The sequence below is a fragment of the Zalophus californianus genome, chromosome X (assembly GCF_009762305.2).
Source record: "Zalophus californianus isolate mZalCal1 chromosome X, mZalCal1.pri.v2, whole genome shotgun sequence".
Classification (NCBI taxonomy): Eukaryota; Metazoa; Chordata; class Mammalia; order Carnivora; family Otariidae; genus Zalophus; species Zalophus californianus.
In genome coordinates, this window is record NC_045612.1 from 19,184,709 (window position 1) to 19,204,372 (window position 19,664).

At 41.2% G+C, this 19,664-nt stretch overlaps 1 protein-coding gene across 4 annotated transcripts; it reads left to right on the top strand.

Annotated features, from left to right (window-relative positions):
• The first annotated feature begins 526 nt into the window (after positions 1-526).
• Positions 527-17,274, top strand: RAP2C (RAP2C, member of RAS oncogene family). 4 transcript variants are annotated; one of them, XM_027608244.2, is made up of 5 exons: positions 1,943-2,106; positions 2,222-2,714; positions 2,836-2,996; positions 5,446-5,758; positions 14,765-17,274. In XM_027608244.2, the coding sequence occupies exons 3-4, from the start codon at positions 2,922-2,924 to the stop codon at positions 5,722-5,724; spliced, it is 354 nt and encodes a 117-aa protein (XP_027464045.1). In that variant the 5' UTR covers positions 1,943-2,106; positions 2,222-2,714; positions 2,836-2,921; the 3' UTR covers positions 5,725-5,758; positions 14,765-17,274. The 4 variants fall into 4 exon arrangements, with proteins under 4 accessions (XP_027464043.1, XP_027464044.1, XP_027464042.1 ...); XM_027608242.2 differs by lacking the exon at positions 1,943-2,106 and adding an exon at positions 527-653 and having other exon boundaries at positions 2,222-2,996; XM_027608243.2 differs by lacking the exon at positions 1,943-2,106 and adding an exon at positions 1,043-1,134 and having other exon boundaries at positions 2,222-2,996.
• Positions 17,275-19,664: the final 2,390 nt, after the last annotated feature.

Here is a 19,664-nt window from a genome sequence, read left to right on the forward strand (position 1 = left end):
TTATTTTTCGAATTGTCTACTGAAGGACATTCAAGCTACTTCCAACTGTTTGCTTTCCTAACTGCAGCTGCGGCAATGAAGCCCGCTCCCAAAAAGTTTAGAGGGAGTTTCAGACGGAGTGGGACATTTGTCAACTCTGTAGCTGATAAGGATGACCCATTAGGACTCTGTACTGGGGGTAGGGGCACGTTTAAAGAACTCTGTCCAAAACATTTTGGCCAACAAGATCAGAGATACTAGACTTGTCAACAGGTGGGACAACCTCAAAAAGGAGAGCTCCCTATTTGTGATAGTTCAGTAATAGACCAGACTTGCTACTATTGCACAACCCTGATTGCTGGATCAGAAGAGGAATTTCCAGACTCCGTTTCAAGCAGGGCTGGTGCAGGGCTGTGGATCCCACCAGACAGTCTGGAGACAGCTAGACAGGGAGATGGGCAGCAGAGCTCCAAATCAGGCAACAGCAAGTGTGGAAGGAGCAGTGACCTATGGGGAGACTCCTAACTCATAGACCAACCTCTTCCAGCAGAGGGCAGTGCCTCAGATATCAGGCGGGACTCAGGCCAGCTGGAACCAGAGCTGGGGACTTCGCTGGACAGATTGCAGCAGCCCTGAGCCGAGGAGAAATTGAACTAAACTGTCCTTTGGATACTGTAAGTGACATTGGGGAATGCTCAGCGAAAGACACGGTGGGACTTCACACGACCGTGATTTGCCAGTTTTGTAATGTCTACCAGTTTGGGTTTGGTAATAAATCTCTTTTTATACAGCCTGGCTGTGAGGGCTTGCCACTGAGGGAATTTGGAATCAATTTAACTCGACTGGCCACCGAGTTTCTCAGGTTTCTGGGTGCATGCTTGAATCAAAAAGGGAGTGACATGCCTAAAATATAACCTAGCCTTCTGGCCCTGGGGCTCTGTGGATCTGACACAAAGTTTACAAATAGAAAGTTAGCGGAGGGAAAGATATGGAAGAAGTAACAATTTTATCTAAAAATAGAAACTTAGTGTTTAACACCAGTCTTTTCCTTTTGCATTTCAAGGACTATGAAGGATGACCGTTAAAACAAACTTTATCGTGGAAGAGCCAGCCATGCAAACTGCTGCGCATGCAGCTAATGAAAGAGTACAAGCAGTTAGTCTCATAGGCCTAAACAGTTTCCAATAGACTCTTCCCTGAGTACTGCTTACCTTTCCTGCTGTGTGGTGGTTAGAATCAAATAGGGGCAAAGCTGAGTTACTGTAAGATAAAGTCTGTTGCTACTCCTGTTGTTTTGGAGCCTTGTGATAAGAAAGGAAGGAGTGACTTTGGCATTTGCTGGTGGAGTCAAGCAGATTTGCCAGATGGTAAAAGAACTGTGTGTGTTTAATTATTTGTCAGGCACGGCGATGTAAGACACATCACAAACGAAATCAGAGCAACAGTGAAGTCTAAGGGTAGTTCGCACGCGTTTCGTAGAGAAACAGCAAGTGTTAGAAACACCAGCGAGGAGAATAAAGTTTCTTGGCTGCTTTATTTTCCTGGTCCCTTCCAGCCCAGGGATGTCGGGCGTTCTGCCGGAGGCCAGATGATTACCGGCCGTCCCGCACCGGCCAACCAGCGGCGCGAGTCCCCCGGCCGCCGGCCGCGGAGACGCCGAGGGGCTTCGGCGGGTTTGGCGCGGGACTGTCAGCAGCAGCGGCTGCGGGCGGGGAAGGGAAGGCCGTCGGAGGCTCTCCGAGAGGCCCTCTGCCAAGGCCGCGGCTCCGACCCGCGACCGTCCGCTGCCGTCTAGCTCGGCAGGGCGCGGCCCCAGCGCCACCCGGCTCGCCCCGGAGAGGTGGGACTTTCCCCACCGGAAGTGATCCCGGCCAGTCTCGGGGAACTGGGGCACCTCAGCCAGTGTGTCAGGGAAACCCTTCCGGGTGCGTGCTGGCGGGGGGGGGGGGAGAGAAAAAAAAAAGAGGTGGCTTCGCCCGGAGTGGCCGCCGCCGCCGGACGGCCCCCGCCCCTTTCCCCTCCGCGAGCAGCGGCGCTGGGGCGGCGGTGAGACTGGGGAGCCGGCCGCTGGCCATGGCCTTGGCGTGACGGAGCCTCCCGGGCGGCCGGGCGGGTGCGGACGGCGGGGTAAGCGGCGGTGGAGGCAGCCGGGTCCGGGCGGGAGCTGGCGGAGAGGGGGAGGGAGCGGGGGGCCGCCCGGGGGGGGCGGCGGGTAACGCGCCCCCCTCTCCCCCCCCCACAGGCCGGACGACGCCCGCGGGAGCCGCGGCCCAGAGACCCGCCCGGGCGACAGTGACTGGAGCCGAGCCCACAGGCCTGGGCCGGCTCGGCGGCGCGAGCAGGAAGCGGGGTCCCTGGGCCCCTTTGTGTGAAGGGCGGGGGAGGGGTGCCGGGCCGCCCCTGGCCGCGGGGGCCCCCCGTTCTGCGGCCCCCACCGCTTCCCTCGGGGGCGCGGCGCGTCTCCCCACCCCGCCTTTCTGGGCTTGCCCTCCTCCCCACGCCCCCTGCCTGGGCTTCGGTTCCTATAGGAAGGGCATCACCATCTCATCCCCACCCACCCGACACTTAGCTCTTTCCCCTCCCCCTCCCTTAACTTCCTCTTCTTCCCCCGTTGGGCCCTCTGCCTCTCCGCACTCTCCTCCCCAGTTCGCAGATTTCCGCCCACCTTCCGCCTCCCCGAGCCGCCGCGGCTAGCGGGGTGTTCTTTTCCCTCCCTCTGGTAGGAGTTGCTGAAGGTGAGACTCATGAGGGAATACAAGGTAGTGGTGTTAGGGAGCGGAGGGGTTGGCAAATCTGCCCTTACGGTGCAGTTTGTCACTGGGACTTTCATTGAGAAATATGACCCCACCATTGAAGATTTCTACCGCAAAGAGATCGAAGTGGACTCTTCCCCCTCTGTGCTGGAAATTCTGGACACCGCAGGAACTGAACAGTTTGCCTCCATGAGAGATCTCTACATCAAAAACGGCCAAGGTTTCATCCTGGTTTATAGCCTGGTTAATCAACAGTCTTTCCAGGTAACCAAACCGAGTCTTGTAATTTGTTAGAAGGGGGTGTGGTAATCCCACATTTACTTCTGGTGTGCTTGAACCGTGCCTTAATGACTATGTTTTGCTTCTGAAAGTTAGACATGGCGCATTTTTGAGGTTACTTCTGGCACGGAAAAGTATCGGGTTGTTTCTATAGAGTCTACAGTAACAACCGTCAACAAATATTTTAAAGTTATTTTTGAGTCAAAGAAAAGAGAGAACGAAATGGGGCAGTCTGTGTATATTTAGCCTGGAAGGGAACCTTCTGAAGTTGCTTGTTCGATTCAACAAGTATTGATTAATGTACTTACCAGAACAACATTTAACAGAGAATCTCAGGTAAATAGAGCACTTTGCAGAGAAAATTACTTGGAGCGGGTATCTGTAACTCCTCTGTGTCTGCTTTCCCCACCTCTTCCTCTGTGTTCTCTCACCCAAGTTCCTCAACCAGATTCATAAATCTTAAGTGTTACAAGATGAAGAACTCAGGACCTTCTAGGCATTTTACTTTGGGGCCTGTGAAGGAAAGTTACTAATTGAAAAGACTAGTACCTAGAATTAATAACCGACAAAAAGCTACAGGGACTCTCCTCTTCTGCAGTTGATCCAAGTTGTTTCTGATAACACTGACTATATTTATACAAAATATGTGGATCAGGGAGCACCGGACAAGTGCAAATTTCTAACCCTGGCTGGGTGGCCAAGCTGGAGGTGGTCCAATTTCTTCTGAAAATCTGTCCCGTCCTTCACTGGGAGACGGACTGAAGGTTTAACATTATTTTAAGAGATGCAGTAAATGTTGCTATTTATTCCTTGAAAATAAATAACCTCGTATTGACCCATTGTATTGACCTCCATTGATTTAGGAAATGGATAGTTTTTCTGCATTCAAAGGTATGCGCTTAATGTTGCTTGCTTAAGAGACATTAAGTGCTTTAGCGAATACAATGTGCTAATTCCACTTTTCTTAGTATTTAAATTACAGTGCTCTAGTGAAGTTTTCCAGTAATGCCATATAGCAACTTCAGGATTTTTTTTTTCTCTTTAAGATATAATAAGTATAGTGACCAAACTAAAGTACATTTTATGTGGGCTTGAATTCCAAAGCAATGATAGTATCATAAAAGCATTTTCCCCCAGAAAGTACCAAAGGTGCTATTTGACAGGCATTTTCTTTCTAAAGGATCCTCGAGAGATTTGTTATTCTATTAGCTGACTCTCTTGAGGCTGGAAGTCCTTTGAAGGGTTTTTCATATGATTTCCATTACATCTGCTTCTGTTACAGGCATAAATGGGGAGTGAAAAACTGCCATTATTTCAACGGAGACTTAAACTCTTTCAAGCCCAACTGTCATAAATTTGGTTTCTCATTTGAACTTGTGTTTCCATAAGGACACAGTGAAAAAGAGCTTAACCTAGAAGACCGAACTGATACATGATCAAACAAAATCGTTGCAAACATCAAATAATGATGGTTTCATAAATTTTCACAGTGCTCTGTTTTTCCTTCATCCCGCAAGTGAATGTTGCATTCACTGTTAACTATTCAGATTAAACACGTTTGATATTTAAGTCAAACTTTTAAGTTACGAAACATTTAGGGAAAATGGAAACTTAGTATTAAATCTATAAAATTGCCTTAAAGCGACCCTTCCTCCCCTCCCCCAAAGTTGATGCCACCTGAGAATCGCCAAGGCTCTTATCTTTTATCATTAATTGTAATTAGAAAAAATAATACACTTGGGAGAAAATTGAAGCCGTAAAACCTAACTAGGCAAAGGGAAGTATGACTGTCTTCCCGCCCAGACTGCTCCTTGGTGCATTTGTCCCTCCCAGGAGGTGCTCACTGTTAGATTAGTTTCTAGTGTATTTTAAGGTGTCTGATTTTACTGGGATGAAGGCCTACCATTAAATTTAAAAGTAAACATTTAAGTGTATAAATCTGTTTTTGAACTGGTCTTCGAGACATGACACGGTGTTTTTGTTCCCACCTGAAACACTTTCTCTCAGGCACTCTTGCTAAATGGCTAGGAATGCACAGATGCCGCAAGCCTGTGCTGGGATAACAGGTGTTTGCAGGAGTGCTGACAAGCTGGCAGGTTTAAGGAGATAGCCGAACATCCTCATATACAAATGGATTCACCAGAATTGGGAACTTACTTTTAAATCGGTACAGACTAGGGGAAAGAAGTATGAGTCCTAAGGTTCGTGTGCAGCCTACATTTTATATTCTTGACAGAAACCCAGCAGGTGGGATCTGTGGAAATGATCGAGTTCCTACTTGGGTGGAGAAAATGTTTATTTTCTCCATTTGGGTGTATGGTTTTCTTTTGGATTCAGCTTTCTGTACTCCCCGAAGGATGACTTCTTGCGATATCGTAATACTCCTGTTATGGTGATGCAGTGTATTTTTTTTTCTTTGTGATTGTTTGAATAGGATATCAAGCCCATGAGAGATCAGATTGTCAGAGTGAAGAGATACGAAAAAGTCCCACTAATCCTAGTAGGAAATAAAGTGGATCTGGAACCAGAAAGAGAGGTTATGTCTTCAGAAGGCAGAGCCCTGGCTCAGGAATGGGGCTGCCCTTTCATGGAAACATCGGCAAAAAGTAAATCAATGGTGGATGAACTTTTTGCTGAGATCGTCAGGCAAATGAACTATTCGTCCCTGCCCGAGAAGCAAGATCAGTGTTGTACAACTTGCGTTGTCCAGTAAAAAAAAGAACCTCAATCATGGCCATACCGAGCAGGTTAGTTGTTGATGGAACCTTATGAGTCCTGAGAGTGTTTTGGTTTTGATCAAGTATAACAAAAAGCTGGTTAATATTAATACACGTTGTGCTACCTTCAATTTCCTTGTTTGTTTTTAAAGTAATATTTCCCTTAGCACAAAATAGTCAACATTCAATGAAGAAAATTAAAAAAAGATACAGATAAGCAAAAGGAAGGTAAGAAATTGCCTGTATTCCTGTCACTAAGATTTATTTTTAAAAGTGAATTATTGTTCTCTCTGCTTCATTGATAACATTACTTTGGGGTGGAGTGAGTTAAAGGATAATACACCTCTTCCCTGTTCCAGTGATTTCGCATCCAATAATAATTTTAGAAGATGATTGGTTTTGTGTTTTCTACACTTTTCTGTCCCGGGCTAGAGAGCTGCTGTAATTGAAATCCTCAATTTACTAATCACCCAAGTGCTTGATTTAACAGGATGATTATTTAATCAAGTTCATCTGTACCTTGCACTTGAGGGACTTAAGTGACCTCTGATAATAACAAATTGTAGTGCCATGGCGTACCTTGACTTCCTTATGAATATATGGTCCAAATGAGAATCAGGTAAAATCGTCTGTGATGTGTTAGAAGAAACACACCCCAGCCCAGGCAACATTTTTATTTGGTTTAGGAAATAATGGAGTTAATAAGAACAATAACAAAACCTTCACACCTTTCATTGAGTTGAATGATAACTTCATAAAAGTTTTTTCAAATGAATGAGTTTTTTATTTTTTTATTTTTAAAGATTTTTATTTATTTATTTGAGAGAGAGAGAATGAGAGACAGAGAGCACGAGAGGGAAGAGGGTCAGAGGGAGAAGCAGACCCCCCGCTGAGCAGGGAGCCCGATGTGGGACTCGATCCCGGGACTCCAGGATCGTGACCTGAGCCGAAGGCAGTCGCTAAACCAACTGAGCCACCCAGGCGCCCAAATGAATGAGTTTTTTAAAAAGCAAGGTTATATAAGACTTATTGAGCATTTTAAGTGGGATTCTTTTTTCATATCATCTTTTAATCTAGATTATAATTGGGCAGATAGTCTCACTTAGACAGTAACCCTTACATAACAAGATAAAACAACCAATATCCTGGATGACTGCGAAACCACAGCAAATGGCACACTAGCTTGACAATCTCAGGAATGGAACTGATTGTTTTGAGCCAAGACTGACCTCAAGTCTAGTAGGTAGTGTTGCAAATGGCAACAGGCATTTCAGATTGCAGTGATGATTCCTGATTTAATCAAAGGTCTGGCTTTATAGTGTGCTCCCTGGAGAAAAGACTAACAGTCCCTGATTTATCTTTTCGGACAAGAGCTTCTGTCAGGGAGTGTCTGTCACCTTTGAAAATGAAGGATGACAACAGTGCTTTATTCAAAATGCTTTCACGCATCAGCTTTTTAGCACACCAGAATATGATGAGAACACATTTATTTTCTAATCCCTGGCTACTGCATCTCTTACGGCATCACTGTTGAGACCACACTCCAGCATACGTTTGGTTCATAGCGTCACCCTTGCAGTATAGTTTTTTGAAGCAGGAACAGGCATGATGTAGATGATCCAGTGCCGTGTTCATGTTTCCCTAATCTCTGTTCACTTGTAAGCCAGCTTCAAGTTTGAACAAGTTCTGTGTGGTGATTGCATCTTTACCATTACGCTCTCTTTCTCTTTCTGACACTTTTAACTGGGAAAGTGACATAAACGTACATGTTTTAGTGTTGTCATCTTTATAAAAAATTAACCAGCTCCCACAAAATGTTCCCAGTTTTCTTTCCATCATTAATGTAGACAGCTACAGGAAGTAAACTGAATAAAATTCAGATTGGCAGATGGATAGCTTCCAAAGCGATTTTAAATCTTTGAGTTCTCTCTACATTTATTTTGCAGCTTGTGTGATCTAAATTACTTTTAATCCATTTGGTTACCTGTGGGATTGATTAAATAGAATTGATTTATATCTCAAGCCAACTATGTTTTTTTGTTAATGTACTAAACATCAGAAAATATTAATACCAATAATTGCTCATTTCTTTATAATAATAGGTCAAGCCGCCTGTGTAGTTTTTTGTTTGGTTTTCATTGTAAGCAGAATACACATTGGAGATGTGAGCATTGAAATAAAATAAGCAGCTGAATGTCTGCAAATATTTTTTTTTAAAGATTTATTTATTTGAGAGAGCGAGAATGAGAGAGAGAGAGTACATGAGAGGGGGGAGGGTCAGAGGGAGAAGCAGGCTCCTCACAGAGCAAGGAGCCCGATGCAGGACTCGATCCCGGGACTCCGGGATCATGACCTGAGCCGAAGGCAGTCGCTTTAACCAACTGAGCCACCCAGGCGCCCTATTGTCTGCAAATATTAAAGGAAATTTCCTGACCAAGATCTTTTAGAACAAAGCACACTACACTTTTTCTTTTCTGACATCACATAGGATGGAATTGATGTGTATGGGAATCTATAACCTGAGGCCTGTAAAAGCTCGTGGTTGTGCTTGCTTACTATTTATCTACAAAAACAGGTGATGGATTCTGAATCCCGTAGCTTGAGCCACAGAGCTTCGAAGTCTGTCAGTCCCAGATCTGGACTGAACATCAAACTTTGACAAGTAAAGGTGATTTGAGAAATGCTTGTCCTTAATACTTAGAAGAGTACCTTTGTCCAAGTGAGAAACGATAAGATTCAGATAAGTCAGAAGAACTGTTGGGATTGCAGTGAGTTTTTTTGCCCTTAATCGAAAGGGGACATTTTAACGCTCTAAGAATCGCTTCTGATAATTGCTCACATTTATTTCTTAGCCCCCTTCAATGTGGGTCACCAGTCTCTTGCCCAACACCTGTTTATCTGCATGGCTTCCCAGGGTCGTTGCCGCACCTCTCACCCTCCCACTGGCCGTAGTCTTAGTGTGAGTTTTGAAGCCCAGATTCTTTACGTGCGTGCTGTTTACGCGGCGGGTTTCCTTACTGACCCGAGGAGCCTGCCATCGAGGGCCTTGGCAGATTGCTTTCCTGCGCAGCAGCAGGATAATAGAAACCCAGGCCAGTATTGCAGGCCTGGTTTGCTTTTACTAACTATATCATAGCTCCTCTGTATATTGGTGGAAATAATTGACAATTGGCTCTTTTGGTATACTGTTGTGGAGACTGATGGGTGTTTTGTTAACCATCTCATAATACTATAAAAGAAGTAAATCACAGTGCTGTGGGCATTCAAGGAAAGGAGAGACCACGTCCAGTTAGAGCAGACTTCTCAATACTCTGAGCTCTTGGTTATGGGGGTTGAGCAGCGTCCCTGGCCCCTACTTCCTTAGATGGATATCAGCAGCAGTCTCCCGCCCCCTAGTTGTCACAAACAAGGATATCTCCAGACATTGCCTGATGGCTCCTAGGGGGCAAAACCACCCCTGGCTAAGAACCACTGACTTCGAGTAATTGGGGAACAGTAACATTTGAGTCCGGTCTTGAAGAATGGGTAGGATGTGAAGCGGTGGGGGAGGGATAGAGGTGATTTCCAAACAGAGGGAATGCCAAAAAGGAGCAAAATAATATCCCTAAATTAGTAGTCTATTGGTTCCCCGAAAGGCAGGTGGGAAATGCAGTAAAGTTATCCTTCAAATGTGACTGGTAAATACCCTTTTGACAAATAGAATTATTTAAAAGATCATTTCTCAAGGATTTCCGTATCTCAGTCCAGTATTGATGAAAGTTATAAAAAAAAAAAAAAAAACCTAGAATAAAAAAGGTGTTCTTCACTACAGTTTGAAGGGCTCCTGCAAGATTTTATCCTATTTTTCTCCGTGTATTATGGAACGGGTTCTCCCAACGAGAGTAAATGGTGCATAAGAGTACCAAACACCAGCAATCAAACTGAAAGAACAAAGATCATTATTTATGTCAGCCTCAGTTCATTATATATGTCAGCCTGAAGAAAAAGCGAGATTCTTGATTCAAGACCAGCACATCATTTCACGTGGCAGCAGAATGCCCGGGATGTTAACAAAGGCTCCTGAAAGGCTGAACCATCTATGAATGTCATTTTAGTCTAGCTGGCCTTACCATTTCTAAACACAGTGGAATTGATTAGCATTTTCAGGGTTTTTTGTTTTTTTTTTTTTAATACGTGGAATCAGAATTGTTCCCAATCTTTTGTCCCCCGGCTTTTAATTAGATATGATATGCCAAGGATTTAGCAAACGGAAAAGGGAAAATCATGAAAATTAAATCACATCGTGTACTTTAAAATGCTGGCATTTTCGTATCCAAGTTAAATATTAATCCTATCAGTGAAACACTGGGGTGGAATTCTGTTGCAGAAGTTACAGTGTAGATACTTTTTTTTTCCCTTGCCCTATTTTGCGTATCACCTTGAGTAGGAAAAATAGCTTATTTTAAATTCTCATTTGTCATCCAGTTCACATGGTGAGCCAAAATAGAGCCTGTGGCATGGCGGCCCTGGATGGAACAGGGGTATGCTTTGGGGGGTAGTATGTACCGTAAAGATCTGCAATGGACCTGGGGTATAAAAGGGTCCTTTCTGCACCCGCCTAATTTTCCCAGACCTTCACTGACTCCCCGCCCCCCTTCCTTGCCAAAAGGTTCATGGTCTGGGACTGTTCAGAGTGAATAGGTTCCTAGTTAGACCTGCTCTGGGTGTGGAGGTGTCTGTGATTAGAATCACTCTGTATATCTGTTCCCTTTTTAATTGCTTCCTCTTAACCTCAAGATTAGGCTTTTATTGCAGAATGAAATGCATATGAGCCATTCAGTTTTACTCCATTACCTCTCTGGCTTAGAATGAACCATCAGTAGAATTAACAAAAATTGCATCATAGAGTTGGAGAGTTGCCACCGAGGAAGTATTCTAGCCATACTACAGGAAAGATTCTCCTCGTGGGATTACTTCTCAGTGGAATTCGAAAATCCAGAAGATAATATCACTAAGAAAAACTTAAGTCCTGTCAGCTGTTGGAAAAACTTTCCCTACCAAAAACCATACTCCCAAATTCTTTTGATTAGCCACAGTTTTAGGAACATGGGATTCAGAAAAAGCGATTTAGAGTTGACGGGAGCAGTACCCTACCTGGTCTGATTCGAAGCTAGCAGCTGGAACCCGATCATTGGGTTCATACTCTGCTGCTCAGTGGACATGGTCATACACACCTGAGATCTCAGAACTGAATTGAGTAATTTAAATTTATGGAGATTTTAGGTGTAGGACAGAAGAAAAATAGTTTATCCCTTCTTTTTCTTTTTTTTTTGGACTTTGATTTTCTCTTTAATAAAATAGGAATAATATCTTCACTATATATATTTACCTGGTAAAATAAAAATGTAACAATTTATTTAATAGATGGAATTTTAAAAAAAAATTTATTGTTATGTTAATCACCATACATTACATCATTAGGTTTTGATGGAGTGTTCCAGGATTCATTGTCTGTGCATAACACCCAGTGCTCCATGCAGAACGTGCCGTCTTTAATACCCATCACCAGGCTAACCCATCCCCCCACCCCCCTCCCCTCTAGAACCCTCAGTTTGTTTCTCAGAGTCCATCGTCTCTCATGGTTCATCTCCCCCTCCGATTTCCCCCCTTCATTCTTCCCCTCCTGTTATCTTCTTTTTTTTTTTTTCTTAACATATATTGCATTATTTGTTTCAGAAGTACAGATCTGTGATTCAACAGTCTTGCACAATTCACAGTGCTCACCAAAGCACATACCCTCCGCAATGTCTATCACCCAGCCACCCCATCCCTCCCACCCCCCACCACTCCAGCAACCCGCAGTTTGTTTCCTGAGATTAAGAATTCCTCATATCAGTGAGGTCGTATGATACATGTCTTTCTCTGATTGACTTATTTCGCTTATCCCTTCCTTTCTACCCCAGGTTTACCATAAACTTCTAGGGTGCACAGTCTCCTTACAGCACAGTCCCACTTTCATTCCAAGATTCAATGCCATAGTTTGAGTATTTAACTTGGATATGAAAATGCCAAGTAAAAAATGTAAAGGGAAATTCACTTTTTAAAAAAATTCCTTTGGTTAAATCTCCAGAATATCATATGTCTACAACTGGAAAAAATTAAAATTATGTTTGCACATTTATATTTGCTAAAAAGAATGCTGATAAATACCATTGTATTTAGAAATGGCGAATCCAGCTAAGCTAAAAAGACATTCATAAACTGCTAAGTGTTTCGGGAGCCTTTGTTAATATCCCAGGCATTCTGCTGCCACGTGAAATGATGTGCTAGTCTGGAATCAAGAGTCTCCCTTTTCTTCATGCTGACAGAAATAATGATCTTTGTTCTTTCAGTTCTGTGTTTGGTACTCTTGGGTACCAACTTACCCCGCCTGGGAGACCCTATTTCATCATTTCCTGAGGAGAAGGTTTGGACTGTTTGGTGGGGGGGGGGGTGTGTGTGTGTGTGTGTGTGTGTGTATACTCTTCCTTGACAAAATCTAATGAGAAAAAAGTGAAAAAGTGAAACCAGTTAAGCAAGAGTTGGAGCAGAAGCTTCCAGAGTTGAGATTTGTTGGGTGTTTTACTGGAAACTTGATTGTTGAGGACAAGGATCACTTGTGTTCTGTCTTACAAGCAGCAAGTTAGACTTTTGCAATCTGTCTGGATGTGCTATCCTGGGAGTTAAAAAGTATGAGTTTGACCAGCTGCCTTTAAAGCTTCTGGAATGTTTTTTAAATGAACGAGAGTTGTTAGTACACTGAAAATGTTGCTGTCAGAGTGTGGAGCAATAACATTTATATTTTGCATTTTGTGAAATTCTCATCTTGAGAGAGACTGTCCTTTTTGCTTAATGCAAGCTTTTGCTTCAGGATTTGTTACTGCAGAGAATCATAATTTATTACTCTTCTGAAGAAGAGCTGGTATTAATACTTTGTTTAATGGTACGCCTCCTATTAATATTGTTGAGTCTGACCCAGGATTTATCTATGTCTCTTGATTTCACTGGAGTATTGTCATCCTGTGGAATGTGGACGGACCAAATGTTAAGCAGATTTTTAGAGGGTGAGAAATAATGCATCTATCACTTTTTATTTAATGTAGATTATGGTTGATAAGCTGGCTTGTATTCTTAGTGTTTATTTTGGCTAGAAACAAATGATTACTACTTCCTCAATTTGATTTCAGAGAATGCCTGAACTACTAAAACCGTATGTTACAAGTCTTCACTATTGAAGAGGCAGAAGCATATTTGAAAATCCCAAACTCTTTATAATTTATTTTTTTAAATGTGGATTAAAATTTACGGCAGGGCACCTGGGTGGCTCAGTTGGTTAAGCAACTGCCTTCGGCTCAGGTCATGGTCCCAGAGTCCTGGGATCGAGTCCCACATCTGGCTCCCGGCTCAGCGGGGAGCCTGCTTCTCCCTCTGACCCTCTCCCCTCTCATGCTGTTTCTCTCTCTCTCTCAAATAAATAAATAAGTAAAATCTTAAAAATATATATATATAAAAATAAAAATAATTTACAGCAAACTAATTAATTTAAATCAATTGAGGAAAGTAGTCTGAATTACTGAAAAGTCTTCACGCTGAATTTCATATATATTGAAATACTGTTGTCTTCAAAGAGGTATAAAAAATCAAATGAGGCTAAAAAATATAAAGGCCCTCAGTCTGGATATCAGAGACATAATTCTGGTCTTCTAGAATTTATAACATGGTTGAGAAATGGAAAAAAAAAAAATACCTGACATTTGCGTAGTTTTTAAGGTACTTTCACACATTATGTGGTATTTACCACAACCCTTGAGGAAAGAATTTTTATCTTTATATTAATGATGAGGAAACTGGACTTGCTCAAACTTAAATAACCAGCATCCTAGTTAAAAATTTGATGCAAAAAAGGTTTAATTTTAATTGGAAAATAACATTTTATAGTAATTTCTAAGGAGGCAAATTATTCTATTTTTCCTAATGTGTTTAGGTGGCGGAATTTCAATAATAAGCAGAAAGATATTCTTTAAAAGTAATCATTTTTATGATATAGCTGCTAATAAAGAGTTCTCTCAGGCTCTTTGGACACTAATAGACGTGTAGCTGTCAAAGGAAGTTAAAATTATGCATGTGTAAATATTGGTAGAGCCTTTAGATGATCTTAAATTGGTTTTGCTTGGCATTCTTTCATAGTTGCTGTTCTACTCTTTGCTTCTGGCTTCATTTAACAACTTTTATCTTTTACATTAAAAAACAAATGTAATTCCACTCCCCTAGAAGCCCTGTAGTGATCCAGCACAGTTAGAGGACCTTGTGCCTGAATGATAGATTTTTTTCCCCCTTGGTATTAATTAGAAGGGCAGAAGTCTGTCAACTCTGAGAGTGGAGCCTGAGAAACCTCGATCAGAGGAGAGGTCCCTGTGGTTGGCAAGGTGTCCAAAACCGGGCAGACCAGAATGGGGACCGGAAACTACCGCTGTCACATAGCATCCAACCCAAGTCGGGGTCCTTAGTAGGTGCTCAGTAGCTAGACCCTGATTGCATTACATTTTCTTACTTTAAATTATCCCCCAAACCCTACATTTGGAAAAAGTTTCACATACTGTCCAGTTTGCTCATAATGGAGATGCATTTGATTCAAATGCCACTTCCCATTAAATGTATGAAGAAATCAGATTCAAAATAGAAGTACTGTCTGTAAAATCTTGTAAACCGGTAAGAACATGGTTAATATTGTATAAAGTATAAAACAAGTATGAAGTATAATGTAAAAATAAACCGGAGTGGTTACATATACACAGTATATTATAATCAGTGCATCATTAGTGTTTCTAATTTTCAGTGACTCTTTTTGATCACGTAAAATTTTTTTAATTTAAACTGATGGGGGACACAGTGAAATTCCACCTTAAGATAGTTCTTCTGGTGCCAGTTCCATGTGTATATAGATCTGTTGTCATTGTTCTCATTTGAAACTGTAATCTATATTCCTATCTTTTTACGACATTTTCATCTTAATTGCAGATAAAACTCAGAGGAAATTTGCACAGATGCTGCTTTGGAGAACTTTACAACCTGGGTTGCAGAACTGAGCCTTGGTAAACCTGTCTCTATTACAGCATGTTGCCATACATCTAATTCAGTGCATAAGGTCCTTGGCCTTCAAGATCCATCGACCTTAAACAGGAATGCTTAGCACGTTTACCATATGTTTAAAATCTATTCTTTATCAATCAGTCCTTTTGTAGCTTTCTAAGTTCTTATTGATGGCTAATATGCAAGAATTAATTTTTAATATTTTAATTGATTTCTTTAATCAGTTTCTCAACTTGTATTTATTAAATACTCAAACTCAGTATTACCTACTCAATGCCTTTTAAAAGAAAGTTATAATGGAGAAAAAAATTGAGCCTTAAACAAATGGTTACTTCTGTATATTACCTCGCACCGTGCTTCATTCTATTTGTAAAATCTTTCTCCTTTAAATGATTGGTTAATACTTTGAGACTTTGTTTACGTGTGGCAGTGTTGTAAAAAGAAACTAAAGATCACGTTTTTACCCTGATGGATGGAATATCCCTTTTCTTAAGTACAGTTTGTGATGTGTTTTTGTAATTAACATGTTCTGAATGTTCCAATTGATATTTGAAATTGACAGTAGAGCATTTTAGCTGAAGAGTTCAGAGTTTGATTCCATTAGGTTTTCACATGTGTTAATCTCATTTACAGCATCGAATTGCAGCAGTAACATTTTCCTTTCTGTGAAGTTCTAAATTTAGTTATGACCTACTTAGCAATGCCTTTGAAAAGGGATATTGTATCCATGGTAAATTAATTGTATACCTAAACAGAGATCGCTCAGCTTTGCCTGTCAGGCTTGTAATTGACATCTAGTAGACTTCTGCACATGTAAAATTGAATTCAAATAAAATCATATATGCTTTCTAGTTCTTAATATTTGTCTTTCTGGATAATAGTTTAAAGCAATATTTGTTAAAGTTTTCTTGCACTATCACAATTGCTTTTTAGTTATTTCTCAAGAAGCATGTTCGTAGTAGAGACAAAAATCTGTGTAACAGGAGAGGATAGCGCCAAGTCTCTGGGCTTGTTTGTTTGTTTGTTTTGGGGATTTTTTTTTTTCCAAATGTGCTTCTAATAGCCATTGCCTTCCATGTTGTTTACCTAATCAGCACATTTTGTCTGAATACTTGAACATTTTAACAGTAATACAGGTATAGAAACAGAAAGGAAACTTGTAGAGTAATCTTTTGGTTCAGTTTTAACATCTTGACAACAAGCGCTTTTTCTAGCAACAACTTAAAAATTTTGTAAGTTTGACAGTATTTTCTCGTTGGGTTTTTACTTGGTTTTAGTTGCGTGCTTTTAATTTGCAGAAGTTAGTAACTGCAGCTCACCTACTGCACCAAAGTTCTCGATTTTAGGAGCCCAGCTTTAGTCATTTGAACATGCTTCTAAATAAAACAAAACAAAAAACCAAAACTATACTTTTGATCTATAATAATAGCTCAATAACTTTGTCAAGGAAAGCTCTAATATATGCAGTGATGGTTTATGGAAGGGTGTGGCAATTTTAAATTTATATTGTGTGTGATGTTCAAATAAAGTGATACCTACATTCATGTGATTTATTGGTCAGCATGACCATTAATTATTACGTAGAAATTGATTAAACTTTGATTTCCTTTTTTAAAATCGTGTTGCATTTGATTCCTGATCAGATTCCCTCAAAGTGAACCCTTGATCTGAGATTTTGGATTTTATGGTGAGGTTGTAGGGTGGAGGCAGTTGAAACATTGTTCCTTATTTATAAACCACTTGAAGTGAATACCTAATTTAAGTTTGCACTTTAATACCAAACTTAAAAACCAAACACTCAGTACAGAGTAGGTTAAGTGTTCATGGTTCATCTTTATTAGCTGTGTGAAATTCTAAAGGAATCAAATAATTCATGATGATTTAAAATTTTTCTCCAGATGATTTTTTTTTTATATGCAGTGTTTCTTTCCTATGGATAGTCCCCTGCCCTCCCCTCCCCCCCCAGCCCCCAGCATTGATCTCAGCAGCAAATTTAACTTGAATTCACTTAGGATCACAGGAATCAGGGGAAAGTGATTTAAAGGTGGTTTCTCCAGCACATTTTAAGAAAAGGGACCAAAAGTTGTTTTAGCTTCCTCAATAGATTGCATGTCAAGTTGCTTATTAGGATAATAAATTAATATTAAATGCAATATATGTCTTGTCTTTACTATGGCATCTGTTTAGGAGTTGTTCAAATCACTGCAGTAGGGCTCTGCAAATAAAATCATGTAACCTGTTAATGGATCTAATGTACTGTAACTTTATCAATGAAAGGTAAAAATCTCAAATAACAAGTACAAACATTGAACAATGACCTATAAAGATTTGTAAAAGTAAAATTTTTCCAATAGATTTCATTCTTGTCATTTTGTAAGATGACCCTGCAGTCCACCTGTTTGTAACTTTTTTAATAAAATAGACATCTGTATTACCAAGGTTGGTTTCTTGAATTTTTTGGTATGTTACTAATCCTAGATTTGCTAACTTGTAAATCTTTCTAACTGACGGCCATTGCTTTTATCAAAATGATTGTGTTGTATTGTAGTACATATTGAAACAAACGTTCACTTGTGACCTTAGTCACCATTCTGGCATATGTGGGGGGGGGAACTAACCCATATCCTAAAATATTTAATCAATTGAATCACTTCCAAATAAATTAGAAATTAGAACTAATGGGTGAAAAAGAATAATATATGACTTGTCACATTTGGAGAAAGTGGTCCAACTACAAATCTGTTGGCTGGCATTATCCATGTATAGGAGATTTCAGACAGTATTAAGCAATATAATTAAATTTTGAACTACCAAATGAATTAAGAACAACACAATCGAGTTATCACTTTGTTTTATCCAGTGGAAGGCTTTGCCAGTCCCTTTAGCTCACTGCCTAACTCAGTATTTTTAAGTTGAACTAAACAGATTTTTAACCGCCATGTTTTTTAGACAGGTCTTTCCGAACATATATGGACTGGATTTTTTTTTAATTTGTAAAAATGGGCAGGGTTATATACCTATGTCCTAACACATAGAAAGTATCTTACCGTTCATTACCACTGTTAGGAGCCCAGCTTTAGTCATTTGATATTGGGCTGGAATCGGGCTGCACACACCTCATATATGCTGTACTAGATGTGGTCCTTGATGTTGAAAAGCTTTTCTCCAATGAAGGCGCTCATGATTTCAAGGCCCTCCCCTTTTTCTCCTCACTGAAGTGCTATCCCTTCATCGCTCAAGGTCAACGTTTTTAACCAAATGAATAACAGAGATGATGAGAGGATGGACTAGGGTAAGAGCTAAGGGGTTCTAGCCCGATGAGCCAAGTACGTGCTAGATATCAATCAGGAAGCTACTCCGGGTAACCTACAGCTACAGCTGGGTCACTCTTCCCTCTTACCCCTCCCTACCCTCTTCATGTTGTTTCTTAGGCACAGAGAAGGTTCATCCGGTCTTCACACGCCTCCAGGATATATATAGCAGCTTGGGGTTGAGATCCAAAGCCGTAAGACATCTCGTTCAGATTCAAAGCAGGGGCGGTTTTCAGATAGGCTCCTGTTTTCACCTCTATCTCGTTTGAGCCAGACTGCTATCTGGTGTTTAGGATTTTATTGTCCCCATTTTGTTGTTGATGAAACCAAGGCTCAGGAAAGTTGTGCCTTAAGATCATAAAGGCAAGGTCAAATGATTAAAATGTTGAGGAATTTTCTTTGGGGCAAGTTTTAAAATTATCATTGGGTAGAGTCAAATGGGTGCTATTAAAATTCTGGAGCTCACAGAAACAAGATAAGACACAGCAAGAAATAACTGAAGTCATTGTGACGGTCCATATGTAACAAAATACTGTGGGTCCTATTTAAAGGTAATGTGTTTGTTAAACTGCTAAGAGTTTATGTAAGACATAAGCTATTTTCATTATGGCTATTTTTCTTTTGGAAAAGCAATGTCTTAAATCAGGATTTGGCAGCCTTTGGCCGACAGGCAGAATCCAGCCCAGTTAGCAATGCCAAAAGAACTGTAGTTAGATTTAGCAGCTGTATCCTGGATCCATTGCAGAGCTCAGCTGTACCCTTTCTCTATCTAAACTTAGAGTGTGAATGGAGGCCCAGAAGTGCAGCTGATCCCAGACACATCCTTTATCAGCAGAGACCTGCTGCTGTGCTTACAGGCATCATTCTATGGCCCAGGCCATCCCACTCCCAAACACAGTGGTCCTGCCCTGTATTATAGTTCATGAGTCTTCTACAGACTGAGCATCTTCGAGATGGAGCTTTGCCTAAGTCACTTCATCCTCAGTGCTTACCTCTGGTGCATTATAGGTGCTCAGTAAGTATTTCGTGAAATTATAGTCTCAGAATCAGTATGGCAGATGGGTGTTCACTTTTTTTTTTAAGATTTTATTTATTAGAGAGAATGAAAGAGCGAGCACACGAGAGGGGGGAGGGTCAGAGGGAGAAGCAGACTCCCTGCTCAGCAGGGAGCCCAATGCGGGACTCGATCCCGGGACTCCAGGATCATGACCTGAGCCAAAGGCAGTCACTTAACCAACTGAGCCACCCAGGCGCCCTGGGTGTTCACTCTTGAGAAAACCCTGCCTTTGCCATCTCCTACTGGTCTTCTTCATTTATAGCAGTTAGGTAGCATGAGAAATGTGTTTTCTCCCCCTATTTTCCTTCATCCTCCACAGCGCGAAGGGTTTTTGTTCGCTTGTTTTGCTTTCTGTTTTTGTTTACAATTGAAGTAGTTGTTTCTAAACTCACTTCCAAGAGAAACGTGTACCATGGAGCGATGGTCCATACAGGCATGCAGTAAATATGGACTGAAGGGC

Bases quoted from the DNA above. Each gene is read 5' to 3' on its own strand.
- RAP2C (XM_027608242.2), top strand. From the start codon at position 2,724: ATGAGGGAATACAAGGTAGTGGTGTTAGGGAGCGGAGGGGTTGGCAAA. The intron at 2,997-5,445 runs GTAACCAAACCG...TTGTTTGAATAG, and splicing joins TTAATCAACAGTCTTTCCAG to GATATCAAGCCCATGAGAGA.